The sequence below is a fragment of the Amphiprion ocellaris genome, chromosome 24, assembly GCF_022539595.1.
Source record: "Amphiprion ocellaris isolate individual 3 ecotype Okinawa chromosome 24, ASM2253959v1, whole genome shotgun sequence".
Lineage (NCBI taxonomy): Eukaryota > Metazoa > Chordata > Actinopteri > Pomacentridae > Amphiprion > Amphiprion ocellaris.
Window position 1 is genome coordinate 8,066,089 of NC_072789.1, and position 23,785 is coordinate 8,089,873.

General features: G+C 38.1%; 2 protein-coding genes across 2 annotated transcripts; both read left to right on the plus strand.

Moving 5' to 3' along the window:
• The first annotated feature begins 2,058 nt into the window (after positions 1-2,058).
• On the plus strand, positions 2,059-15,395 carry LOC111562799 (histone-arginine methyltransferase CARM1-like). Its single transcript, XM_023261531.3, has 16 exons — positions 2,059-2,135; positions 4,057-4,177; positions 4,513-4,639; positions 4,934-5,059; positions 5,146-5,321; positions 5,404-5,508; positions 6,493-6,603; positions 8,312-8,489; positions 8,946-9,036; positions 11,969-12,050; positions 12,436-12,521; positions 12,724-12,813; positions 13,020-13,157; positions 14,132-14,221; positions 14,787-14,865; positions 15,114-15,395. The coding sequence occupies exons 2-15, from the start codon at positions 4,076-4,078 to the stop codon at positions 14,809-14,811; spliced, it is 1,527 nt and encodes a 508-aa protein (XP_023117299.1). The 5' UTR covers positions 2,059-2,135; positions 4,057-4,075; the 3' UTR covers positions 14,812-14,865; positions 15,114-15,395.
• Positions 15,396-16,699: 1,304 nt separating this feature from the next.
• On the plus strand, positions 16,700-23,665 carry cnot9 (CCR4-NOT transcription complex subunit 9). The gene is made up of 8 exons (XM_023261497.3): positions 16,700-16,869; positions 17,383-17,562; positions 18,026-18,141; positions 19,003-19,112; positions 20,011-20,120; positions 20,358-20,456; positions 20,551-20,642; positions 22,627-23,665. The coding sequence occupies exons 1-8, from the start codon at positions 16,852-16,854 to the stop codon at positions 22,793-22,795; spliced, it is 894 nt and encodes a 297-aa protein (XP_023117265.1). The 5' UTR covers positions 16,700-16,851; the 3' UTR covers positions 22,796-23,665.
• The last annotated feature ends 120 nt before the right edge of the window (positions 23,666-23,785 follow it).

The window sequence follows — 23,785 nt, forward strand, 5'->3', positions numbered from 1 at the left end:
AGGGTATAAACAGCCACACAGGACCGGTACATTGTGCTTAGCTGGCAGCCTGCACACAGGAATCGGACACCAAGAGGCACGTGGCAGGATTCTTGCTCGTACATAATATTCAAAAAGCAAAGGAAGCCTGTGGAAGGTCCATTTGGAGAAATGGGGTTTACAGTGTGGTAACATGATCTCTGTTTGAACATGCTAACCAGTAGGATAAATATGTAATTGTTGCTGAGTTGTAAATTTCATACAAGTGAATAAACACTACTAAAAACTCTAAATAAACTGAAAGCACATAAATCAATAATGCCAGTGGAAAAAAAATAAAATAACCACACGTATGAATAGATGAGTTAAACTTAGACTAATACTTAAGACAGGCACAGTAAAGTCCTAGAGAAGACATCATATATGCACAAGTCATAAACAGCTGCCTTCATTGACAAGAACAATGAGAGCTGCAACATATGGTCTGACCCCACAGCCTCAACCTCAACCACTGACAATCCACACAAGAACCATGGCAACTGCTCCAAGACACTGATTAACCTACCCGCCAGCTACTTTAGAAAGCTGTTTAAGTGTTTTAAAGCCGAAGTTACTTTTTTCCTCCCCCCACTTTGTATAAAGTTCATGTATGAACCAAAATCCTTCATGGGATTACTTTTGAAAGCGTCCCCACAAGCGCGTGAATTCTCTGCACAGCAACACATATACAGTACCGGAGTGAGAAATGTTATGTGTCATATGTGCATGGTTCATATCGGCTTTCTGAAATGTTAGAGGGCATGAGTACAGTGCTGCCTGTGTGTGTTCCACCATCACATGTGACCACAGGGATGATGCATTCAGCTTCCATGGGAAAAAACTAGATATACAAATTTAGCCAAGAAGTGAGCTGTAAATGCTGCTGCTATCTGCAGTTGTATCTGTTCTAATGTTGGCTAAATTGGCTTCACTGTGACCTAAATTTATCAATAAGCCACTTTTTTTTAATAGTTTTACATGTATTATATCTTCAAGATCTTCAGCAAAGTGTCTTAAATGTCGCTGAGTTTACTCACCTCAAAAAAATGTTCTCTTTATCTCGATTATTTCTGCATTAACTGAAATACACTACCAGTCAAAAGTTTGGAAACACCTTCTCATTTAGTGTTTTTTCTTTATTTTCATGACTATTTACATTGTAGATTCTCACTGAAGGCATCAAAACTATGAATGAACACATATGGAATTATGTAGTAAACAATAAAGTGTAAAACAAATCAAAACACGTTTTATATTTTACATTCTCCAAAATAGCCACCCTTTACTTTGATCACTGCTTTGCACATTCTTAACATTCTCTCAGTGAGCTTCATGAGGTAGTCACCTGAAATGGTTTTCACTTCACAGGTGTGCCTTGTCAAGGTTAATTTGTGGATTTTCTTGCCTTCTTAATGGGGTTGGGACCATCAGTTGTGTTGTACAGAAGTCAGGTTGGTCCACAGTTGACAGCCCTATTTGACAACTGTTAGAATCCATATTAAGGCAAGAACCAATCAGCTAAGTAAAGAGAAATGACAGTCCATCATTACTTTAAGAACTAAAGGTCAGTCAGTCCGGAAAATTGCAAAAACTTTGAATGTATCCCCAAGTGCAGTCGTAAAAACCATCAATTGCTATGATGAAACTGGCTCACATGAGGACCGCCCCAGGAAAGGAAGACCAAGAGTCACCTCTGCTGCTGAGGATAAGTTCATCCAAGTCATCAGCCTCAGAAATGGCAAGTTAACAGCACCTCAGTTTAGAACCCAGATAAATGCCACACAGAGTTCTAGTAGCAGAAACATCTCTACGTCAACTGTTCAGAGGAGACTGCATGAATCAGGGATTTATGGTCAAATAGCTGCTAAAAAACCCACTACTAAGGAAAAGCAACAAGCACAAGAGATTTGTTTGTTCCAAGAAACACAAGGGATGGACATTAGACCAGTGGAAATCTGTGCTTTGGTCTGATGAGTCCAAATTAGAGATCTTTGGTTCCACCCGCTGTGTCTTTTTGTGACACAGAAAAGGTGAATGGATGGTCTCTACATGCTTGGTTTCCACCATGAAGCATGGAGGAGGAGGTGTGATGGTGTGGGGATGGAGGCCTTGATCTGGTGAGTCAGACTACACACATCCATACATATGTGCATGTAATACTGCATTTACATAATATGTTTTGTCCTCATTCGTGTGATTTTTTTTCATTTGTAAGTGCCCGAACATTATCCGACCCTGCGAAGACAAAGTACTTGATGTCATGTTGCATCTTGCAGTCATGCTGTTTGTCCAGCAGAGGGAGTGTTGGTCTGCAATATCCAATATACAGGGCCCCAGACTGCAATCAAAATGGTCACATATGCAACCAATTTTTGAGAGTGTGCTAGTTGAAATTCAAGTGGTCACATTTGTGCGAGTGAATGATGATCATCTGGCCGTTATTGTTGTTTTAACGTTGCTTTTAGCATCGGGTTTTGACAAAGAAGAAATATGTGTGGGACAAAAAAGAAGACATCTCTGGTTCTGCTTTATTGATTTTGATTCTTTAGTTTAAAAATCTCTAAATCATGAGTAAGAGAAGACCTTGTTCAACTGAAACTTAAATTCCACTCAAAATCTGTATTTTTGCTATAAAAATGTTCCTGTAGATTTAGGAAACTACAAGTGATGAACAAAACTGCCACAAAATACAAGAAAATGTTGACTTTTCTTAGCAGTAGGTGCTGGTAATCATATACAGTAGATAAAATCACAAATAATACATGTGGTCAGAGTTTTTTGATGAAAACACGATGGATTAATGTGTTTCTTTTTATGTTATTGCTGGGAATTGACATTCTTATATTTGCAGACATTAGTATATCTGCAAATAAGCTTTAATTCACATTACTGAAAAAAAATAATACAGATAGAATAGAAAAGTAAAAAATAATGCAGGTAATTAAAATGAGGTAATAAATAATATGGAGAATATGTAGAAACACGAAATATTTTTGTTTTTTTATTTTTTTAGTTTTTTTTAGGGATTTGGGGTTAATAGAGGAAAGAGGTGGTAGAGGTGAGGTAGAGAGAAGATGGGGTGAGGAGATGAGGTATTTTGGATGATAGAGGTGAGGATGAAATGGAAGAAGGATGGGAGAGGGAGAGGCAGAAAGAAGATGAGAGTTGAAGGAGGGAGAAAAAGGGGGAGTGAAGGGTGAGGAAGGGGTGAGTCAGAGGAAGCTCATGAGTCTCGTCCACCTCAGGACTTCCTGAACATCCAGCTCCAGCAGCCCACCTTCTTCTTCTTTTGCTCCTTTTCTTGCTGCGTTGCCTCCAGTTCTTGAGTCTCTTCCTGCAGCTTCATCTTGTCTTCTTGCAGCTCTTTATTTCTGTCGTCTGTTTCTGTTTTCTGCTGCTTCAAATCTTGGTTCTCGCTCTGCAGATTCTCATACTTCACCTCCATTTCTGTCTTTTCTTGCTCCAATTCTTTATTCTTGTCCTGGAGTCCTTTATTCTCTTCTTCTAGTTTTGTCTTTTCTTTTTCCAGTTCATCAATCTTTCCCTGGATTTCTAGTTTTTCTTGCTCCAGGATCTCGCTCTTGTCTTCCATTTCTAGTTTCTTCATGTCTTTCTTCACCTTTTTCTTCTCCTCTTTCATTTTCAGATAAGCCTCCTTCATTTTCTCTTTCACCTCGTCCAGTTCTTTCTGTTTCTCGACCAGAATCTTTCTCTGTTGTTCCACTTCTGTCTTCTCTTTGTTGACTTCTACATTCTACAGCTGCAAATTTAGCTTTTATTCTCCTTTTCTTCATATATGGAGCTACAACACCATCAATTAAGCAGCCAACAAAGCAACATATAAACTGGGGAAATTATTTCTTTTGGTTCAAGTGCTGCTGGAGCGGAAGTTTTAACGGAAATGCTACAATTTCTCTGTCCCCCATTGCTCTCCCTATTTTCCATCTTATTCTTCCCTCCATCTCTCCTCCCCCTTTCCTCCATCCCCTCCTCTCCTCCTCCTCCTCCTCCTCGCCTACTTTTCTTCCCAACCAGCAGCTTCCTTCCACACTGAAGAATGGAGGAGAGCAGTGAGGAGTCACTGGCTTTCTCCGTCAGGGTCTTCACTCTGCAGGAGGAGGCGAGATCGGAGGAGGCCCACATGGAGACGCATGAGGAGGTAAAACTGGAGATGGACTCGATCACATTTACTGTTCTGATGAATCGTTACTCAGTTAGTTGCATTTTGGCTAAGTTGGTTTAGTGTTAGTGCACAAATTATTATCATAAAACACTAGATAACAATGCCATACTGAGCCGAGGACTGCACAAAGCATGTATTAGTCTAATTAGTTTGATTATTAATATATGAAATGTCTTAACAAGAATCTCAAGTTGTAAATATGTGACGGCAACCTCACTAGATTTCTTTCGGATGTCAAACTAGCTACCAATTTGCTGTGAAGACACCAGTTGACCCATATGAAAACTTGTGCTCTGGTTGTGTTTCTAAAGGAGGAGCACATTCAGGCGGAGGTGATCAGAGAGCAGTATGTCCATGTGTTCAGACAGAAAGCCGAACAGGAACTCACTGTGTTCCTCACCAAAGGACTGGAGGCTCAGCAGCTCACTGTGCAGGATGGTGATTACTGGAGGACCACACAGACTCAGATCTACATACAAACACAGATGTTGTGCTAGAATAGATTGAGAATACAGACGAAGAAAGCTTCAGTAGTGGAAAAAAGTGTGCACTAAAATGTAATGTTTAGTGCAGTACCAAGAAAACATCCTAAATCACATCAGTATTTTGAGTGTGCACCATTTTCAGTGCATCAGGAAATCAGAATACTACAAGCTATCTGTAACATAGATACTGTAAATAACAATGTCTGAAATATAAAGAAGTCTTAAGCTTCAAGATGTATCTTTTCAGCCAACAGAGCATCAGTTTTCCAGTTTACTGTTTGTGAGGACATGGACTGCTGCCAGGTCGGAGGTCAGTCCTTCCTGGTCACCATCGGCAAGCTGAGCCTTCTGCTGCAGTTCAAAACGGCAGCTGGTGTGTAATGTTGCATCCTGTTCATCATCCTGGATATATCTGGCATATGTAACTCTGAAAACATCTTGTGGTCTTTGATTCCTCAGATATGAAGAACTTCCAGAGGTTACTGAAGAGAGGAGATGTTAAAGACAGTCGGATAAGTTGCAGAGGAGGAGACGAGAGAGGAGATGAGGATGCAGAGAGAGGCCAAGCAGCTTCTAGGAGACACCCCACGGTGTTTGAAACAAGGACTGAAAATGCCCCGACACAGTGCTACCAGGTAGACACTTACACATTATGATATTAAAGTCTGAAACTTCAAATACATGTTGGTTGTTCTGTGTGTTTTTGTGTGTTTACAGTTCCACAGCTGTCTGAGCCTGCAGCAGAGTCTACTTCAGGACTACCTGAGGACCGCCACCTATCAGAGAGCCATTTTAGCCAATGATGCTGACTTCAGGGACAAGGTGGGCTCCTAGTTAGACGCTACATTAGAAAACATTACTTTATTAAGTGTCCAAAGCCCACTTATCCTGTACTATGTGATACTGTGGTTTGTTCGATACATTCATAGAGGAAAAACTCAACTTGTCACTTTAAAATTAATGCAATTATTAAGCGGGGATACAGTTTTGAATCATTTGACATTTAGGTGACATTGCACAGTTCTGTTGTATACTTATACACAGAACTTTGGTATGCTACAACTTAGTTATCTAACACACTGTAGGTTTTAAATGTAGGGTTAGTAAAGGTCAGGCGACTGTGGAGGAAAGTCAATGACAGTATTGATCTTCTAGTGTCTTTAAGTCAAAGCTTTGAGGTGTGTGTGGCCTCCTTATCCTGTCCCAGCATGAATCCTTCTCCATAAAGATGCAAACCACAGGATGGAGTGCTACTTCACCTTGGTCAGTGTGGAGTTGAGTCAGTACAGGTGTCCAATCTTTAAAGCAGCAACTTTCAAACCCGAATTCATGAGTAAATAACACTTTTTCCAGTCATACACTGGTAAATGCTGGAATGCCAAAGCACATCTGCAGCATTTGGGCTTGTTGCGCCTCCTGAGAAGTGGTTTAGAAACCTGACTACTACCAGAATGCCTTCTTCTGACAGTACTTGAGCTGTTCTTTATTTAGCATTTTCTTAGTTTATGTTCATGTTTCCCACTGTCACAATGCTACTTAATGAGCAATGTTTTGTGTTAAACCTGAGGCACAGTCATATTTCTAACTTTTAAACAGCAGCTGCAAGTTGATTTACTTGAACAAGTCTCTGATTGAATCAAATTTAGTGTCATCTGAGCACTGCTTCACTTTAAGGAGACTTTTCTGATGGACTGTTTGACCTCATATCTTTAGGAAAAAGGCTGCAGATCGTCTGAACTAAAACCCATCTTGGCACATTGTAACAAAATCCAATTCACAATCCATCCTGCCTTCTTGTCTCTGTAGGTGGTTCTGGATGTATGCTGTGGTTCTGGTATTCTGTCTTTCTTCGCAGCCCAGGCAGGAGCTTCCAAAGTGTATGCAGTCGATTCCAGCCCAATGGCCAAGTACACAAAGGTCAGTGCATCGTACATCCATAATTTTTCTCATCATATTGTTGGCTTTAAAACCGTATAAGTTCAACGTTGCACACTGGCTGTGAAACTATTCTCTTACCATTGTTTGAGTTTCTTTGACAAATCTACTAGCAAGACTTGAATCTTCTGACTGTGAGCTCACATGCAGAGTTTGGAGAATAATGTTTTGTGTGCTTTGGCCGTGCTAACGCCTTATGAGAAACCACAGCGTTGCACTAGATAGCACACACACACAGACTTTGAGTACATACATCACATGCAGAGCGTAGCATTCTGGGGAGTTAATGGGTTGCGGCAACATCTGGCCCAGAGTTCAGTAGCATGGGGGCTACAAGGAGATGCTTATGCACAGTACAGGGCTTAGACCAATGTCTGGGGATTATATCAGCTTTTTATTAGCCATTAAAGCAGACTTCCAATACAATAGAGACTTAATTAGTAAGTTCCAAGTCAGTGCTTCCTGAAAGCCATAAACATTGTAAAGCACAATCCTCCTAGGGGTAAAAGGTGTTATATATGATGAATGTGGACCATTTATCACCCACATCCATCCATTTTCTTCAGCCTATCCAGGATCAGGTCATGGTGGCAGCAGGTTAAGCAGGCCGTTCCAGATGTCCCTTTTCTTAGCTGCTTTTTCTCAAAACTCATCCCCAACATAGAAGAAGCAATCTATCAGTTTCAATACACATTCACTCAAGTTTAACAATCACTGGCTGCAGTTGCATGCTATTTTCTACCCTTTTAAATGTAACAACAATAAGCCTGTTTACATAAATGCAAAATTAAAAGATCTGAGACGATGTCAGATGTATCTGCTTCATGGTAGGCATTCAGAAGGAAGTGTTGTAAATTTCTCACCGCAAAGTCCAATTTTTTCCCCCAAACGACTGTTGGAGTTTGGATTTTATTTTTACAAGTTTGGACACAGATCAGTCTCCGAATGCTCTGTCCTTTTTGAAGCTACACTATAAAAACTGTGCACATTGTGGATTATCCAGAACACAGCATTGTTTCTGGAATCGCAAAACCACAACCACTAGAGGTAAGTGAGGAAACGCATTTTTTGTTCAGGGTGAAATACTCTGAACTATTTGATCTTGGAAAAGACAGGAAAAGATACAATCCTGTTGTCTCCCTGAAGTGAGACCTCACCGAAAACGCTAAAAACAAAAACAGAAGTTGTGAAGGAGATCAGCTATTTTGGACGACCCTGGTTCCAGAAGCAAAATTCCATTCATTTTCCTCATAGACAAAGTTATGTGACTCAGAGTTAAAGCACTTCTCAAGCTAAAAAAAATACAGGATTTTTTTCCTGTTTCACTGTGAAATGATGCCAAAAAGTTCAAAGCCTGTAAACATACAAACATCCAGGTGGAAGTTCATTCTGATACACTCTAACTAAGACATTTGATTTTGTTTTCAACTGGAACAACAACATATTTGGAAGCCACTCCTACGCTGACTCACGCTTTGACTGACTTCTTCTCCTTGCCACATCTACTATACCCAAATTGCACAAAAGAGCCGATGAGGAAAGAAGGGAAATCTATAAAAACGATGTCCACTACATAAAGCTGCAGGATTGTTCAGGAACGTCCCATACACAGAGTCCAGTGTGCTGAACTGTATATATCATTGTCCTATTTATGTGGTTTTTATCCAGATGTTTTCTGTTTTCTGTACAGATCCTGGTCCAGAGCAACCATCTCTCTGAGCGGATCAGGGTCCTGGACAGGGAGGTTCGGCAGGTCAATTGTCCTGACATGGTGGACGTCATCGTCTCGGAGCCGATGGGCTACATGCTGCTCAATGAGAGGCTCATGGGGAACTTCCTGTACGCCAGGAAATGGCTCAAACCCAATGGTAAGAGCAGACAAAGCAAGGTGAAAGGATAATGCTGGTTTATTGTAACTTTTGAGTATTTTTGCAGTTTTGGCTACCATTTCTGTTTGAGGTTCTTTGCTGGAAACTTGGATTGCTTCAGTTGGGTTGGAGGTGAGATGCTGAGATCTCAAGTTCTTGTACACAAATGACAGGAAAATGAGTTGGAAGGATGGATTGGTGCAATGTGCTCTTGATTTATCAATCGATCTATGTTCTAACCATCACCATTAGTCTTAACCTGCTGCTACTACAACCACAACATCTACAAACAGATGGACAGATGGATGAATGGATTTCTATGATAAATTACCCTAATAAACAGTTTAATTTGTCACCATCCCCTTGGTGTACATGTGTCTGTCTGTAATGTTTTATATCTGTGTCTCATGATGTCTCTCTAAGTCATTCTCTGTCATTCTCTCGCTCTGTCTCCAGGTCTGATGTTTCCCTCCTATGGTGATATCCATCTGGCTCCCTTCACTGACGAGCAGCTCTACTTTGAACACTACGCTCAAGCCAGTTTCTGGTCTCTCACACACACAAGCATGCTCAGACATAAATCCATGCATGAGGACACAAACACACTGGCTCCCTTTCTTTTTCTTTTTCTTTCTCTCTCACACACATGCGTGTTCTCAGTGTTTGACCTCAGTCAGGCGTGTTTCCTGTTGGGTGTAAAACGCTCGACTTCAGTCCTGACTAATACACAGCAAAAAAGGATTTGACTTGCATGCGCTGCTGTAGGCTGGACATATTGGTTGAGGCAGATTTTTATTTTTTATTTTCTGCTTAAGTAAATACAGAGATTTTGTGTCAGAATATAGTTTTCCCTCTGGAGTTTCTACTTCAAACATCATTTGGCCCACGACCGGTCATTTAAACTTGAACGTTAAAGCAAGAACTGTTTTCTAAAACATAAGAAAGGGACAATATTGATCCCATATACCAATATAATTTCAAATGGCTGAAGATTTATCATTTTAATTGAATATTATGTGAATATTTAAGTGAACGGTTGAGATGCCTTTGCAAAAAGACTAAAAAAACTAAGATTAGACTGAGCAGAATTCACAATTCCACTGTGTCCAGTCACTGTTTATTGTGCTGTTTGACTTTGACACTGACATGATCTTAAAGCTGCTGTAGACAGACATCTAGAAAAGGCTAAATGGCAAATAAATACAAACAAAACAAAGCAAAAGGCGTATGACATGCACTTTAAACAGGCAAAAACTGTCAAAACAAAAGTTCCATTGACATTTCTGCTAGATTCAAATCCCAATCTTACTCCCGCTGCTGATTTGGTTTCTCCTTATACTCTTTCACCTAATCTGGATGGAAACCCATTTGATTGGCTAAAATCTCCCATCAATGGCTAGATTCTCTAAAGCCTGGGGAGGTGCAGAAATCTAGTTTCTTCTCAGACCATGTAAATTACAATATACTGAAAGAAATGTTTGCCCAGTGAGGTCAAAAACACTGCCTACCCCAGAATTAAGCTAAAAATTTGTAGCTAATTATTTAGTCGTGTTCAGTTTTAGTTCATTTAAAAGTTTGTGGTAAGGCTAAATAATTACCTTACCACAAACAAATCCTAAGATTCCCTTTTGAGCAGCTCTTTGGTGACAGTGGGAGAGAGAAAACAGGAAAAACAAGAATAAACCTCCGGCAGAACCAGGCTCAGTGAGAGCAGCCATCTGCCTCAACCAGTTAGGGTGAGGCTAATTATGCAGACGTCCACTTTGTGTTGATGGCTTGGGTTTTTCTTTAAGCGTGTAAAAACTATCGAGGCATTTTTAACATCGGAGCATCAGTATTTTCCTGTTGAGACACCATACTTTACACTGCCTGCATGTACCAGCATTTATTAGACCTGAATGTTCAAGAAGGATAAGAGAGAGACCTGGTCCTCACAGCAGAAAGTATAGATCAATACAACATTTTACACTTTATTCTAATGTAATAAAGCATTTCCCCCCAATTTAGTCATAAAAATAAAGAAGACTTATGTTGTTTTGCTGTATATTGCAGACTACACCTATTTGTTTTTTCTTCCACACATTAGATGCATTCTGCTGTATTCATGTATTTCTGCAAAATTCCTGCAAACAATATGAGCTCTGTTTTGCAGTTTGCTTGTGCATGCAAGCGTCCCGGTGTGTGTGAGTGTCGCTATGCTCTGCGCCCTTCACTGCTCCACCACTATGTGCAGGTCAGGCTTAGTCAGCCTTGAGGAATGAAGGTAAACTATAAACTGATGTTTTTATACCCAAACTATTTCAGCAGTGTTTCAAAAATGCATTCATTCATAATAACTACAGCAGCATCACTCAAAGTTTGAAACTTTAAGATTTTAAACATCTTAAATATGCAGCAATACAGTAATCAAAATAGCAATAAAGACCAACAGTGTTTAATTCAGTAATTTGGGAAATGCTGCAGAATATCTAATTCAAATACCTTTTTATTTTTAGCAAATTATTACGTAGTCTCAGAGAACTTTATACGAAGACCTTACAATATAATAGAGACCAACAATTCCATCATGAACAAACCTGAGCCACAGTTCCATTGAAAACTATTATTTGATAATAAATTATTGAAAAATAACTTAATTAATAAAGCAACCTTTAAAAACTGAATTTACAAAGGGGTTTATAGACAATGCAATGAAGAAAAGAAGGATAGTGAATAATTTAAGAATGAACATGGTAAAAGATTTTCAAAATAAATTAGGATGACAACACCAGATACAATAATAAAATGCCCCATCCAAGTCAGAAAAAGTGGAATAAGAGAAAATAGATGGTAATGCCATAAACACAAGGCTAAAAATTAGAATAATAGTAGTAATAGTAAATTGGTAAAATAAATAATGGGTAAAAGAGAATAAAATTAACATAAAAAAGATAAAGTTTAAAAAATAGACGATAAAAATAATAAAAATAGAAATATAAGCAGAAATAGATGACATCACATTAAAGCAAGCCTGTAGAAATGGGTTTCAAGAAGTGATTTAATAGAAAATACTGATTCAGAAGATGTCATTTGAATGTTCACAGCTGAAAATGTCCATCCTTTAATGTGCAAATAATAGCTTATCATTATTTTGGAGCCCACGCAGAAACAATAAAAAACCATCCAGCAATGGGGGGAGCAGGAAGAACCACGATCCATGGAGCTCATACACACAACGTGAAAGGGAATAAGGAACATCTGATATGAAAGTTGCTAAATGGTGCACAATAATACCATAAAATCTCTGCATAAACACCAAGCTAGGTTGATTGTTTGTAGTGAGGCTAACTAACACTGCCTTTTCTTTCCATTTCATCACACCAGATTTGTTTTTAACGTTACTGATTCACATCCAGTCCTCACAGTCACACATGAGCTACCAGACATGTCGATCAGTTGAACGTACAAATGATTTGATATCCACTCTTTGCTGTTTTCAGGCAGCAGAGAAGCTTCTACGGTGTGAGCCTCAGTGCTCTTCACAGCGCTGCAGTGGATGAGTTTTTCAGGCAGCCGATAGTGGTGAGTTACAGCAAAACCTACATTTACTGCAGGTGACAGAACAGCAACCGTATAACATAGTATTTGTTCACCAAGTAGTGAAGATTTTGAAAATTGTAGATGCAAAATAAGTCGATGAAGATCCTTTAAGAACATTCTGTTATTTTAATTTTAACAGAAAACTTGATCACAATAATTAGATGATTTAAAATGGATTTATTTAGGCTTTTGTCATACTTATATTTTAATTGTCTGAACTACGGTAACTCAATGTTATGCTGCAGGTTTGACCATTTCCAAGGTTTAACTGTGTTACATTTTAGCCTAAAATTACAAATGGTTGTTTGAAATTACTTTTTCTTATATTATGAGCAAAGGATTGTATTAAAGTTGATGTGCATTCCAGGACACATTTGATGTGCACATCCTGATGGCCAGGTCTGTGAAACATTGCATCAACTTCATGGAGGCTAAAGAAGAGGATCTACACAGGTACATCATCATGTTTGACTGCTAAAGTCACATCAGCAATGCTTTATTTTACAACATTTTCAGCTTGTTGAAGCTTTAAATGTATGTTTATAAGGTTTAAAGCATGCATAAGATAAATGATATGCCTGTTATATAGTAGTTATTTTATATATTGTGTATACATGTTACAGTATAAATGCAGAAATGAAATCTGTGCCTCCAGAGTGGAGATTCCCTTTGTGTTTACTCTGCTCCAGTCTGGTCTGGTCCATGGATTCGCCTTCTGGTTTGATGTGGCTTATCGGGGGTCCAAGTAAATAAAACTCTGACTTCCTTCTACTTTGACTGATTGATGGTTTGAATGATTTTCAGTGCAGGAAGACAGGGAGGATATAACATACTGTAGCAAAGTTTGCAGCTGAGCAGCTGAAAATCATATCAGCTCATGTCTTCATCCACATATTCATTAGAAGTCAGTGTGCAGAGTGGTAAACTCTCCGGTTCTTTCTGTGTTTGTAGGTCCACAGTGTGGCTCTCCACAGCTCCCACTGAGCCTCTGACCCGCTGGGCTCAGATCAGGTGTTTGCTTCAGACGCCTCTATTCGCTAAGTTGGGACAAACTCTGTCTGGGACGGTGCTGCTGGCCGCTAACAACAAGTAGGTGTGATGTTAATAAGACTGAGCTATCAACAGAGCAGTGGACCCAGACTAGAGCCATGCACTGTTTTTTTAATACTACTGGATTTCTGCAACACGGTACTACTTATTTAGTGTCTTCTCCCATCTTGCAGGGTTGCAAAATTACAATCACAAGCATACAAATTACAGTTTTTATAGTTTAGTAAGTTGCATTCTCATTTCTCACATTTCCTATCTTGCTTAAGAGGTTTAACCTGTCCAAGAAGAAGTGCTTTATCTTAGCAAGTAAGTTTATTTCTAGAGCATCTTGTCACAAATATACATTTTTGACATTACTTAACAGGCAAAGGTAAAAAAAAAAAAAAAAAAAAGATAAACCATGTAAAGGAAAAAACACAAAATGCAGCATTTTGAAGGAGCTGCAAATATCTAATTGTCTTAACAGCAGGGAGTTTTCTAAATCTTGTTGAGATACAAAGTGTCTGAGTTTGTTTTTAAGGTTTCAGAATGAAGAGTTGGTTCTTCTCTTAATATATAGTCATATAAAACAGTGTAAAACCCTGTATTAACATATTTAAATTGCTTTCTTTGTCTGATCAGCAATCAAACAACATTGACATTGAGTTCACCGTCTGTGAATCCAGCAAATCCTCACATTATGAAGCTGCTACTAGACAATTTAGAGCGTTTTCCTTTAAAAAAAAAACACCTAACTGATGAATTAAATACCAAATTATCACCAATTAATTGTCTGTCCGTTGACTTATTAATTCATCAGCCAATCATTTGAACTCCTGATTATGCATCAGTTGTTTCTTGTCGCCATGGCTCATACAATAATCTCATGTCTATGTACCTGACCGCCAGGACAGAACCATAAGATTAAAAATAGGTCACAAATGATTGATTTAATGAAGCTAACGCCACCCCTGGAGGTTTGTTTTCAGCCTTTTTCTTGTAAATGTACCAACTTTGGCCTTTTGTCTCACCAGACAGAGCTACGACATCCACATCACGGCCACAGTCGACCAATCAGGCTTCAGATCTGGAAACATCCTGGACCTCAAGAACCCTTTTTTCAGGTCATTTTTGTCTCCTGTGTTAAACGTTAGAATTCTGAATTGATTATTTTAACAAAAACTAAAATTATATACTACAATATCATATTAATTGAAATTCTACTTTGTCTTGCTATCTTACTAAGGTACAAACACATAAATTGTACTTGCATTATTAAACGTTACTGCACTTATATGTTTACATATGAGCAACATGGCTGGAAAAAGCGCAATACTGAGATCTTTTCACTGACAGTTTAACAGGCATTTGAACATTTAGTTTAGGGGTGATGATATGTACCTGGGACTCCCTATTCCTGGAGGTAAAACAGTCTGACTGGAGTCTATTGAACACTGTGGACAAACTACAAGAACCTCAAATTTGCACTCAATCACAGTCTTTTTGCAAAAGTAAATGTACTTATTTACATTCCAGTTAGCTAGAGTGTAATAAAATTCTTGTTATCTCCTTGTCTTCTATAATGGATTCCTTCCTGTTGTGTTCGTAAACGTGACAGACGAGGTGTCGATCATCTCCGTATAAAAAGACTTTACGTTTTGAAAGTGATGTGAAACTGTGACTCTGCAGGATTCCATCTTGGTGCCAAAACTAGAGACCTGAGAGCTGCAGGTCCAGAGCAGGAGGCCTTTAACTTGAAGGATGCAGAGTGAGTAGAACAGGAGGAAGCCTTTGTTAGAACATCCACAGGTTCTATACGACAGTTATAATAGAAGAACAGGAAAAAAATAAAGTAGATTTTTTTATGCTTTACAAAGAAAATTGACTCTTGTTTCCATACTTGTCCACTATTTGCTCTGTGGAAATGACAATGTCTATATTTTCATATTCTATTCTACATTTTATTTTATTTTTTTTTACATTATTATTAACAGTCTGTCTCTTTCATCTCCAAAGGAACATTCGTCAGGAATCACCGGATGTCAAACCTCCACACAGCTGACTCCTGTTCTTAACATTAACATTTTGTCAACAAACTTCAATGCCGAATGTAAAGTCAAGGAAAAAGTAGGTTGTTTTTCTAAGATATTTTTAAAGGTGCCATCGGTTTAATATAAAATTCCAACTGGGCAAATACGTATTCTTCCACAGACTGTGATAAAAACTTGCGTTTCACATTCAAGCACCAGCAGCTTTTTCTGTGTTTAATTTTCTGTAATAAAAACTTCCATTCACAAACTGCATCAATAGCATTTATTTACTGTTGCATGCAGGTTTGCTGCGTGGTTGTGAAAAGCAAAGTCTACACCATTTAACACAATTAAGATCTTGTTTTTTTTTTTTATGTGAGTGTATGATTGAGTTTACAGGATTCTGATGCAGATCTGTCTCCCTCTGTTGGACTATTAGGGCTTTTACAACTGCTCAAAAACACTAATTCAATACTGGTAATGAAACTTTGAATATAAACACAGGTGATATAAATAGATATTTCAGGTATTGTAACTCTACAGTGAAACACAAACTGCTTCATAGACACACTACAAAACTCAAAAAGCTCTGACTGACAAGCTTATTTAAGTCAGAACTATCAACATGCACATTTTTGAAGCAGAACATCAACACATTCTATTTGCATTTGAAGTGAATATTTATCAGAATCGATTTCTAGCTGTACTAATGAAGTGTAGGCAAAGTCTGTTAACTTTATAACATTGCTGGTCCAATGTTGTGTTCTTTGTAATGCTAATTTGAAAGGTGTTTAAAGTGCATTATAAAAACAAATCTGTGGTTGTACTGAATTCGTCCTCTTAATTTTAGAATATTTTAAAGTATTTTTGAAACACAGAAATATCAAAAAACAGCAAAAATAAAATAACATTTAAAAACCAGGAACTTTAAATAACCAGGACTGTTCGCAAACTTATCGCAATTTCACAAATATTTTCTCAATTTAGAATACATGAAATGCTTACATTCAAGTTTATTACTGTAAATTTATTCCTAAAAATAGATAGAATTAGTAACAATAAACAGAAAAAGAAATATTGGTTGTGTAGTGTTACAAAGACATGTTTGTTAAATTAGAAATATCTTGTGTAATTACACAGGTTTGTTTTATATGAAAAAATGTCATTTAATTTTTTTTTTTGCTTTGATAAGAATGTAAAATGAAGACCAGAAAATGTATTTTAAGTGTGGAAAATTACTGTATTTTTATGAGATGGTCATTTTCCAAAATTTCTACAATATGTTATCATTTCTCAACTCATTTCTTTTTTATTTACACAGAAACATCAAAAAAATATGAGGCAGAAACAAGCTTCTGGTCAAAACCTTCAGAAAAATAAAATATTTTTTTAAGGTTTTTTTTAAAAATCATTATTACATAATCTATACTAAGTGTTATCGAATCATATTTCTGTATCTCATGCTGTCAAATTTGATCAAGAAGGTATTATTTTTTAAACGAATGTTGTACGTTCAGACTTTACACCAGCAGGCGGCGGAAATGAACCAGTTCGTAGAAGAAGAAGAAGAAGAAGAAGAGCTTCCGGCTGACAGATGCTAATGTAGCCTCATATCAGCAGTGTTTCGGCAGAATCATTCTGTTTCAGTTCTTTAGAATCGGTTAGAAATTGTACCACTGGTTTTTAAAAGCCCTTTACTGGATTAAATCCAAACGCTGCACAGAATGTTGGCTGCAGGAGCAGTAAGTAAACACAACTGCTAACTTTCAAATTAGCTAGTTAGCCTGAGCTAAGCTACATAGCAGCATGTCCATATAATGCAGGCTAATGTCACAGAATGCTAAACTAGAATACATTCTTCAGCCAGTGAAAAGATACATTTCCATGCCACTCTGTTATATCTAGTTCAGTACAATTTAATTAATTTGCACTTGCTATTACACTGTCCGCCTCCTGGTTATAACTTCAGTTTTATGGGAGATTAGACAAGAAAACAAGAAAACTAGCTTAAAATGATTTTCACTTTGATGTCGTATATTGAAAGCTTGCTGAAGAGCTACCATAATAAGTTTATAATCACTATATACAACATGTCTGTGTAGGTTCTCATTCATTCAAGAAACCTTCTTAAAGTCCAGTTGGATTGATTTAAACAACTTTGGATAACACTATATACAACCTTGACAAGTTTTAAATGAGGTGTTGTCTTTGTACAAGACAGAACTTGCTGCTACATTAATCTGTGTTGTCTCCAGGCTGTAACCACAGCACTGGCACAAGTGGACAGAGAGAAGATCTACCAGTGGATCAATGAGCTGTCCAGTCCAGAGACCAGGGAGAACGCTCTCCTGGAGCTCAGCAAGAAGAGGGAGTCGGTGCCGGACCTGGCTCCCATGTTGTGGCACTCCTGTGGAACCATAGCGGCCCTGCTGCAGGTGAGGAGGGGAAGGTTTTCCACAGGTTTTAGGATAGAGAAAGGGCACTAAAAGACTCTTTTGCATTTGATTTATTAATCTTCTTTCAGACATACACTATATTCCATTAATCTGATGACATCTAAACGTGTCAACTTCATACCCAGCTCACTTTTCAAAAGCAGTATTGGCAAGTTTTTTTATGATCTAGTCCTTGGTTTAATGCGTTATTATGTGTTACATGTAACTTGATGTTCTGTCTATTCTTACTGTGGCTCTCTTCAACACTCTGTTCAGTATGTCTGAATGAAGCCATGAGGAACATTAACCAAAAAGTGGCCTATCTCTAAAAGACAAAATGCCGTCACTATAACTGATTAATGCAGCAGCAATGTTATGTGTTCAGCGTATAACAAAGACCTTTTTTTCTCTAATGTATTCTAAAAAAGCAACTAACCTATATTTCCAACCCTTACAATTCCAGGAAATCGTCAACATCTACCCATCAATCAACCCACCGACCCTGACAGCACACCAGTCCAACAGAGTCTGTAACGCCCTCGCTCTCCTCCAGTGTGTTGCCTCCCATCCAGAGACACGGTAACGGAATTCTCTCTCCTGCTGTCTGTGCTCACATAAACTGTATTTTAACTCAGTGAAATTCCCAAGAAAGTTGTTCTCATTTCCATATTTTTCTATTTTTGTTGTCAGACATTGGAATGAGGATGAAATTGTGGCTAAAATGCAGCTACTTAAGACTAGATGTAGACCAGCAGATACTACCAAGCTGCCACGATGCACTGCAAAAGTTCAAATTTTATAAACGCAGTGTCAAACACACCATACATATGAGTTAAAAACATCAGTGCAGCAAATTTAGTGAACTTTTTAAAGAGTTCAAAGCTATTACCAAAGGCAGAGAATCATTACACATTAATATGAAAAAATCCTGCACTTTCTTTACTATACAGACAGAAATTTTTCACATTGTAAAGGCGTTTGCTAGAAATTTACATTTCTTTTGGAGTTGTGGTACTGATTTAGGTAATAATCTTTTTTAAAATTTATTTTTTTTATCATTTTGGAGTTTCCAGACTACATCTACAGTTTTGCATTTTCATGTGTAAACACTTGTTTACATGCTATGCTGTACTATAACACAGTTTGTCAGTCGATAAATTAATCGATAGAAAAAATTAATTCTGTTGCTGCATTTTGATCTCAAATTGTAATCCCTAAAGCTGCAAAAAGTTCAGTTTCTCTCTACCCTCAACTTGTATTTGGAGAGAAGTATCAGACCAGACATGTTGTGACTGACTGAGATCCTCAGCATTAAAAGGATCAGTCGGGATCAGGCCCACAAAAACTTGATCGGAACATCCCCGTGAAATAGTGGTGGAGCTTTACCAGCAGGGGATTATTGACTTTTTGTTGCTCACAGTGACGTTTTGTCCTTCACAGGTCGGCTTTCCTGGCTGCACACATCCCACTGTTCCTCTACCCGTTCTTACACACTGTCAGCAAAACACGGCCGTTTGAATACCTCCGCCTCACCAGCTTAGGAGTCATAGGTAAGAAATGTTCATTCCTCTACGGATTTATAATTAAATTTTCAAAGTCCAATATGGTGAAAATCCATTATTGTTGTGCTGTGTATGTCCCCAACTAGATAGAATGCCATTGTTACAAGCTGGTCAGAATTTTAGTCCGTTTTAAAGTAGAAATTGAGGAAAGGATTGACATAATTGTGTCTTTCACATCTGTTTGCTTCTATGGTCACATATACTGCAATTTAATACAGCCAAATTTCCAATAAAAATATTCTCATTTACATAGTTTTTTGTTTCTGTTGTTAGACGACCAAACAAGCATGAAATAGTGACTCAAACACATAACACTAAATAATAACTAACAGTCTTTTCAGAGCTATTTCTGCACAGTGGAACTACTAATTTTAAAAGTGCGGGGTCATCTGACAAACTCACCAAACACATAGTAACACATAAAACACATGGACTGAGTAAAATACAGTCATTGTGCTGTAAATTTTAAATTTCCATTTCAAATAATCGCTCAAAGAGAAAGTTAGAAAACTAGCGCTGTGAATCAGAGATGCAGAGAGAGTCTTCTTCCTGAAGGGGGTGGGCACTGCAGCGGCTCAGTTACATTTAAAGCTACAGACACTGAAACAGCCTGTTTAGAAGAGAGCTACAACCAGGGGTTTTACAGTTGTGGTAAAAATGAATCATCTTTGGAGTATTTAGAGCTGAAAAAAGGAAAGCTATCCTGTGGAAATTTCATTAATCTGCTGAAAATGGACCCAATATGGGTTCTTTAAGGAAAACTTTTACAGACAGCATCCCAACATATGACTATACTGTGTGAATTTCAGTTGTTGAAATTAAATATAATGCTGTAATTTTATTAAAGAGCTTAGTCTCATTCGTTCCTTGTTTCATTCTTGTCCAGGTGCTTTGGTGAAAACAGATGAGCAAGAGGTGATCAACTTCCTGTTGACCACAGAGATAATTCCTTTGTGCCTTCGTATCATGGAGTCTGGAAGTGAACTCTCCAAAACGGTACTTTGCCCCGACTGTATCGTTGTATCTGAGGCTAACAAGTGGTTTCAAATTCATGCTAAATTCCCAGTGAATCCCTAAAGGCAGAGAAGACAAAAGTTGAATGATTTTAACTTTATAAATCACAATATCATAAAACATTTTCTCATCTGAGATCAATAGAGGAAAGCTACTTGTAGTTTAGGTTCTCAGGAAAAAAAATAATAAGTCAAAGGGTCTGAAATAATTGTTTTCCAGGTTGCTACCTTCATCCTGCAGAAGATTCTCCTGGATGACACGGGGCTGGCATATATCTGCCAAACATACGAGCGCTTCTCTCATGTCGCTATGATTCTAGTGAGTTTTTTTATGTCCTATAAATAGTCAGTATTAGATACAGTTGTGTGCAGATTTGCATTCTTTGTGCTCACTGTTTGTTCTTGTGTTTCAGGGTAAAATGGTCCTGCAGCTCTCCAAAGAGCCGTCAGCTCGCCTCCTCAAGCATGTAGTGCGATGTTACTTACGGCTGTCTGACAACTCCAGGTATTTAGACTGTCGAAAACACCAACAATTAAACATCAGGAGAAAAGAAATGCAGAACTTCAGGTTGCAAGTTGCCTGTGAGACTGGAACAGATCTGGTTTATCATCAACATTAGGTTGAAGAAACCTTATTACAGCTTAAATGTCAGGTTTCCCAGATCCTAGATTTAGTGAGCACAGTGTTTATCATAACTGCTAAAAATGATGGACAGAGCTGCAAAATTAGACTTTGCTCACTGTGGGCTCATTTTTCATTGCCGTATAAATTCCTGCACTTCTATGGAAACGGCACAACCATGGCTAGAAGTAGAAAGAACTCGGAAGTTACTCTTGTGTAGTGTGACAATAATAATGACATGAATTATAAAAAAGGAGAAAACAAAAGTTATTATTTATTTCACAAAAATTGAAAAAAAAAAGTGTAATTAACATATACAATATTTTTGTGCCCACAGATGTTTCCAGTGCTCAAAAAAATACTGTAGATATTTTCTTACTTACATTTTTAATTACTTTCCATATGTGTCTTCTCTTTGCACTGTGTACACTGCCTGCAGTTCAGCGGAACAGTCTCTAAATTTTTATGACGTCACAGCAAAATTAGTGCAGAATTTTAAAATTATTTTACAGAATATAGTTTCTACAAAGGGATAATTTATGGTAAATCATTTAAAAATGATGTGTAGAATAAAAGGATTTTGCTGAAATAACACAATTTTAAGCCGTGATCTGAAGTTTTGCAGGTTTACAGGTTTCTGGTTCTGATAAATGTTTTTTTAAAGATGGCGTGCCACCTTTAAACCTGCCAACAGGTTCTGGGATTCAGAGATTATATTTGAATGTAGAGAAGACCAGTACTGCCGTACAGAAATCGGTATCCAAATGTCATAACGCATAAATGACAAACAGTCTCTACGTGGAACTAGTTGATGAGTGGAGCGGATGAATACGTCATCACACAGCACTATAACGGCTTTGTTTACATTCGCCGGTTGTACGCCACCTTGGATTGTTCTACATTCACGAACTCTTTGCCCTTCATAATGGCTCCCAAGTGTAAGTCAGACTTTTCTGATGTCAAAGAAAATGGTGATGGTAAAAGCTGCACCTGTCCAATTAGTTAAACTCGTGCTTGCTTGCACTTGACTTCTTGATAGACATTACAGAGTGAAAACTGCAAGAAAAACAGAGTAAAACAACATAAATGCACGTAAATAAACCCTTTTAACTTAACCAGTGAGTCCAAAAATGAAATTAATTACTTATGACATTGCCTCTGTGGCGTTTACAAAGTAGAGAGCCGTGCATCCAGAAAAACACGTGTGTGTAAAATTAAACATCAGAATAGCAGACAGCAAGTGACAACTGTCAGAAGACAACTTCAAAACAACGTATTTTTCAAAATAAAAGTATGTCATTAATTCTGCCTTAAGGACAACACACCATGGAAGTGAAATTAGATGTAATAAAACGCTCGGAACAGAGCGAAACACCGACGAACATCGACATTATTAGATCAAGTTGTAAAAACAGTGCAACATATTCTGTAATCTTCTTGTAAAATGACTCATACATGCATGAAAGTCATTGTTATTTGTGACTTTTATGAAGAACTGATCAATATCGTGATGCACCTAACGGCTTTGTTTACATTTTCTCCGGAGTTCCGACTTACGGCAAAAATTGACTTACATTGATCTGTATGAACGGAACTCTGGTGTAAGTTGAGGACCCCCTGTATACCTTTAAAAACGTAAAACTTTGCAATAAAGGCAGAGTTTTCATGTATCATGTTTTGCATCGTGGGGCTCAGTGTCTTGCCCAAGGATACTTTGGCAGATAAAAGAAGCCACAAGATTAAAAGTTTCAACTCAAACTATCCAGGGTTGTAACAGCGATATGCGGTATATATTTGTGCATATGTGTGTGTAAAAGTGATTCAGTCAGTGTGTCTGTACCTAACCTGAGTGTTTAATGTCGGTCAGAGCCAGAGAAGCTCTGCGACAGTGCCTCCCCGACCAGCTCAAAGACACCACCTTCGCTCAGGTCCTGAAGGACGACACCACCACCAAGCGCTGGCTGGCCCAGCTGGTGAAGAACCTGCAGGAGGGTCAGGTGACCGACCCCCGGGGGATTCCTCTCCCCCCGCAGTGACCGTCCTTCCTGCTCCTCACCCAACCCCAAGGAACACCAGCAAGGAACTGCCAAACAAACGACAAGCCTTCGATCGTGGACGGCACAGTTTTTATGAGAGACTTGGAACAAAAAGAAAAACCTGCTGCCTCCTTATGTTTCTGTTCAGATGTGCAAGCAAACGGCTTGAGCTTCTGCACTTCTGTTCTCATGGATCCACGTTTTTAAAGACATTTGTTGCCTTGCCATGTGGTCTGCAACTGACTTGAATAAATTGTTGCAAAGCATAAAGCAGGATCAGCTCATTCATTCTGTGGATGTAAAACTTATCAGACACCAGATCTAAGAGCACGCTGATCAAGAGTTTAAATAATAGATGGATGCTGCACAGCCAGAGATGATTTCATCTCATACATCCTTCTACTCCATCAGCTTGATTTATATTTTCAGCATCCACAAATGTGTGCAGCAATTGTCACATTGCTGAAAGTGCAATGTGAAGTAAAGGCACACATTCGACTAGAAGTTTTAATGTTGATTAATACAGAAAGAAAACTCACCTGGTTCTCGTTTGCAAGAGAAGTCTGTCTGATAGCACATAATTTGTTTGGATTTCTTGGATACATTCTTTTTTTGTTGTTTTATTGGCATACAGGCTTCTCATGTGCACATCAAAATGAGTGAAAAGATTGGATGGAAACACTGAAAAGCACAATTTTAAAATGCAATGTCAATTTTATTGCAGCACAGTTACTGCATTATCAATCATGATCGGGATTTTAGTTTCAAAAAGTAAATGAACATTACTTGAATTTCATTTTGAAGTGTAAGTGCAATAAAAATGTAAAATCACTGAACAATTGTAATAAACAGGTAATAATTGTGGTTATATTTTTGGGGCATAATTGTGTAGCCATGGTCAGGCTGAAGGAAATATTTCAGCACATAAAAGCTGATGCTGACCAAAATCAGGTTCTCTCTCTTGAATGTTTTACAACCTTTGCCACTATT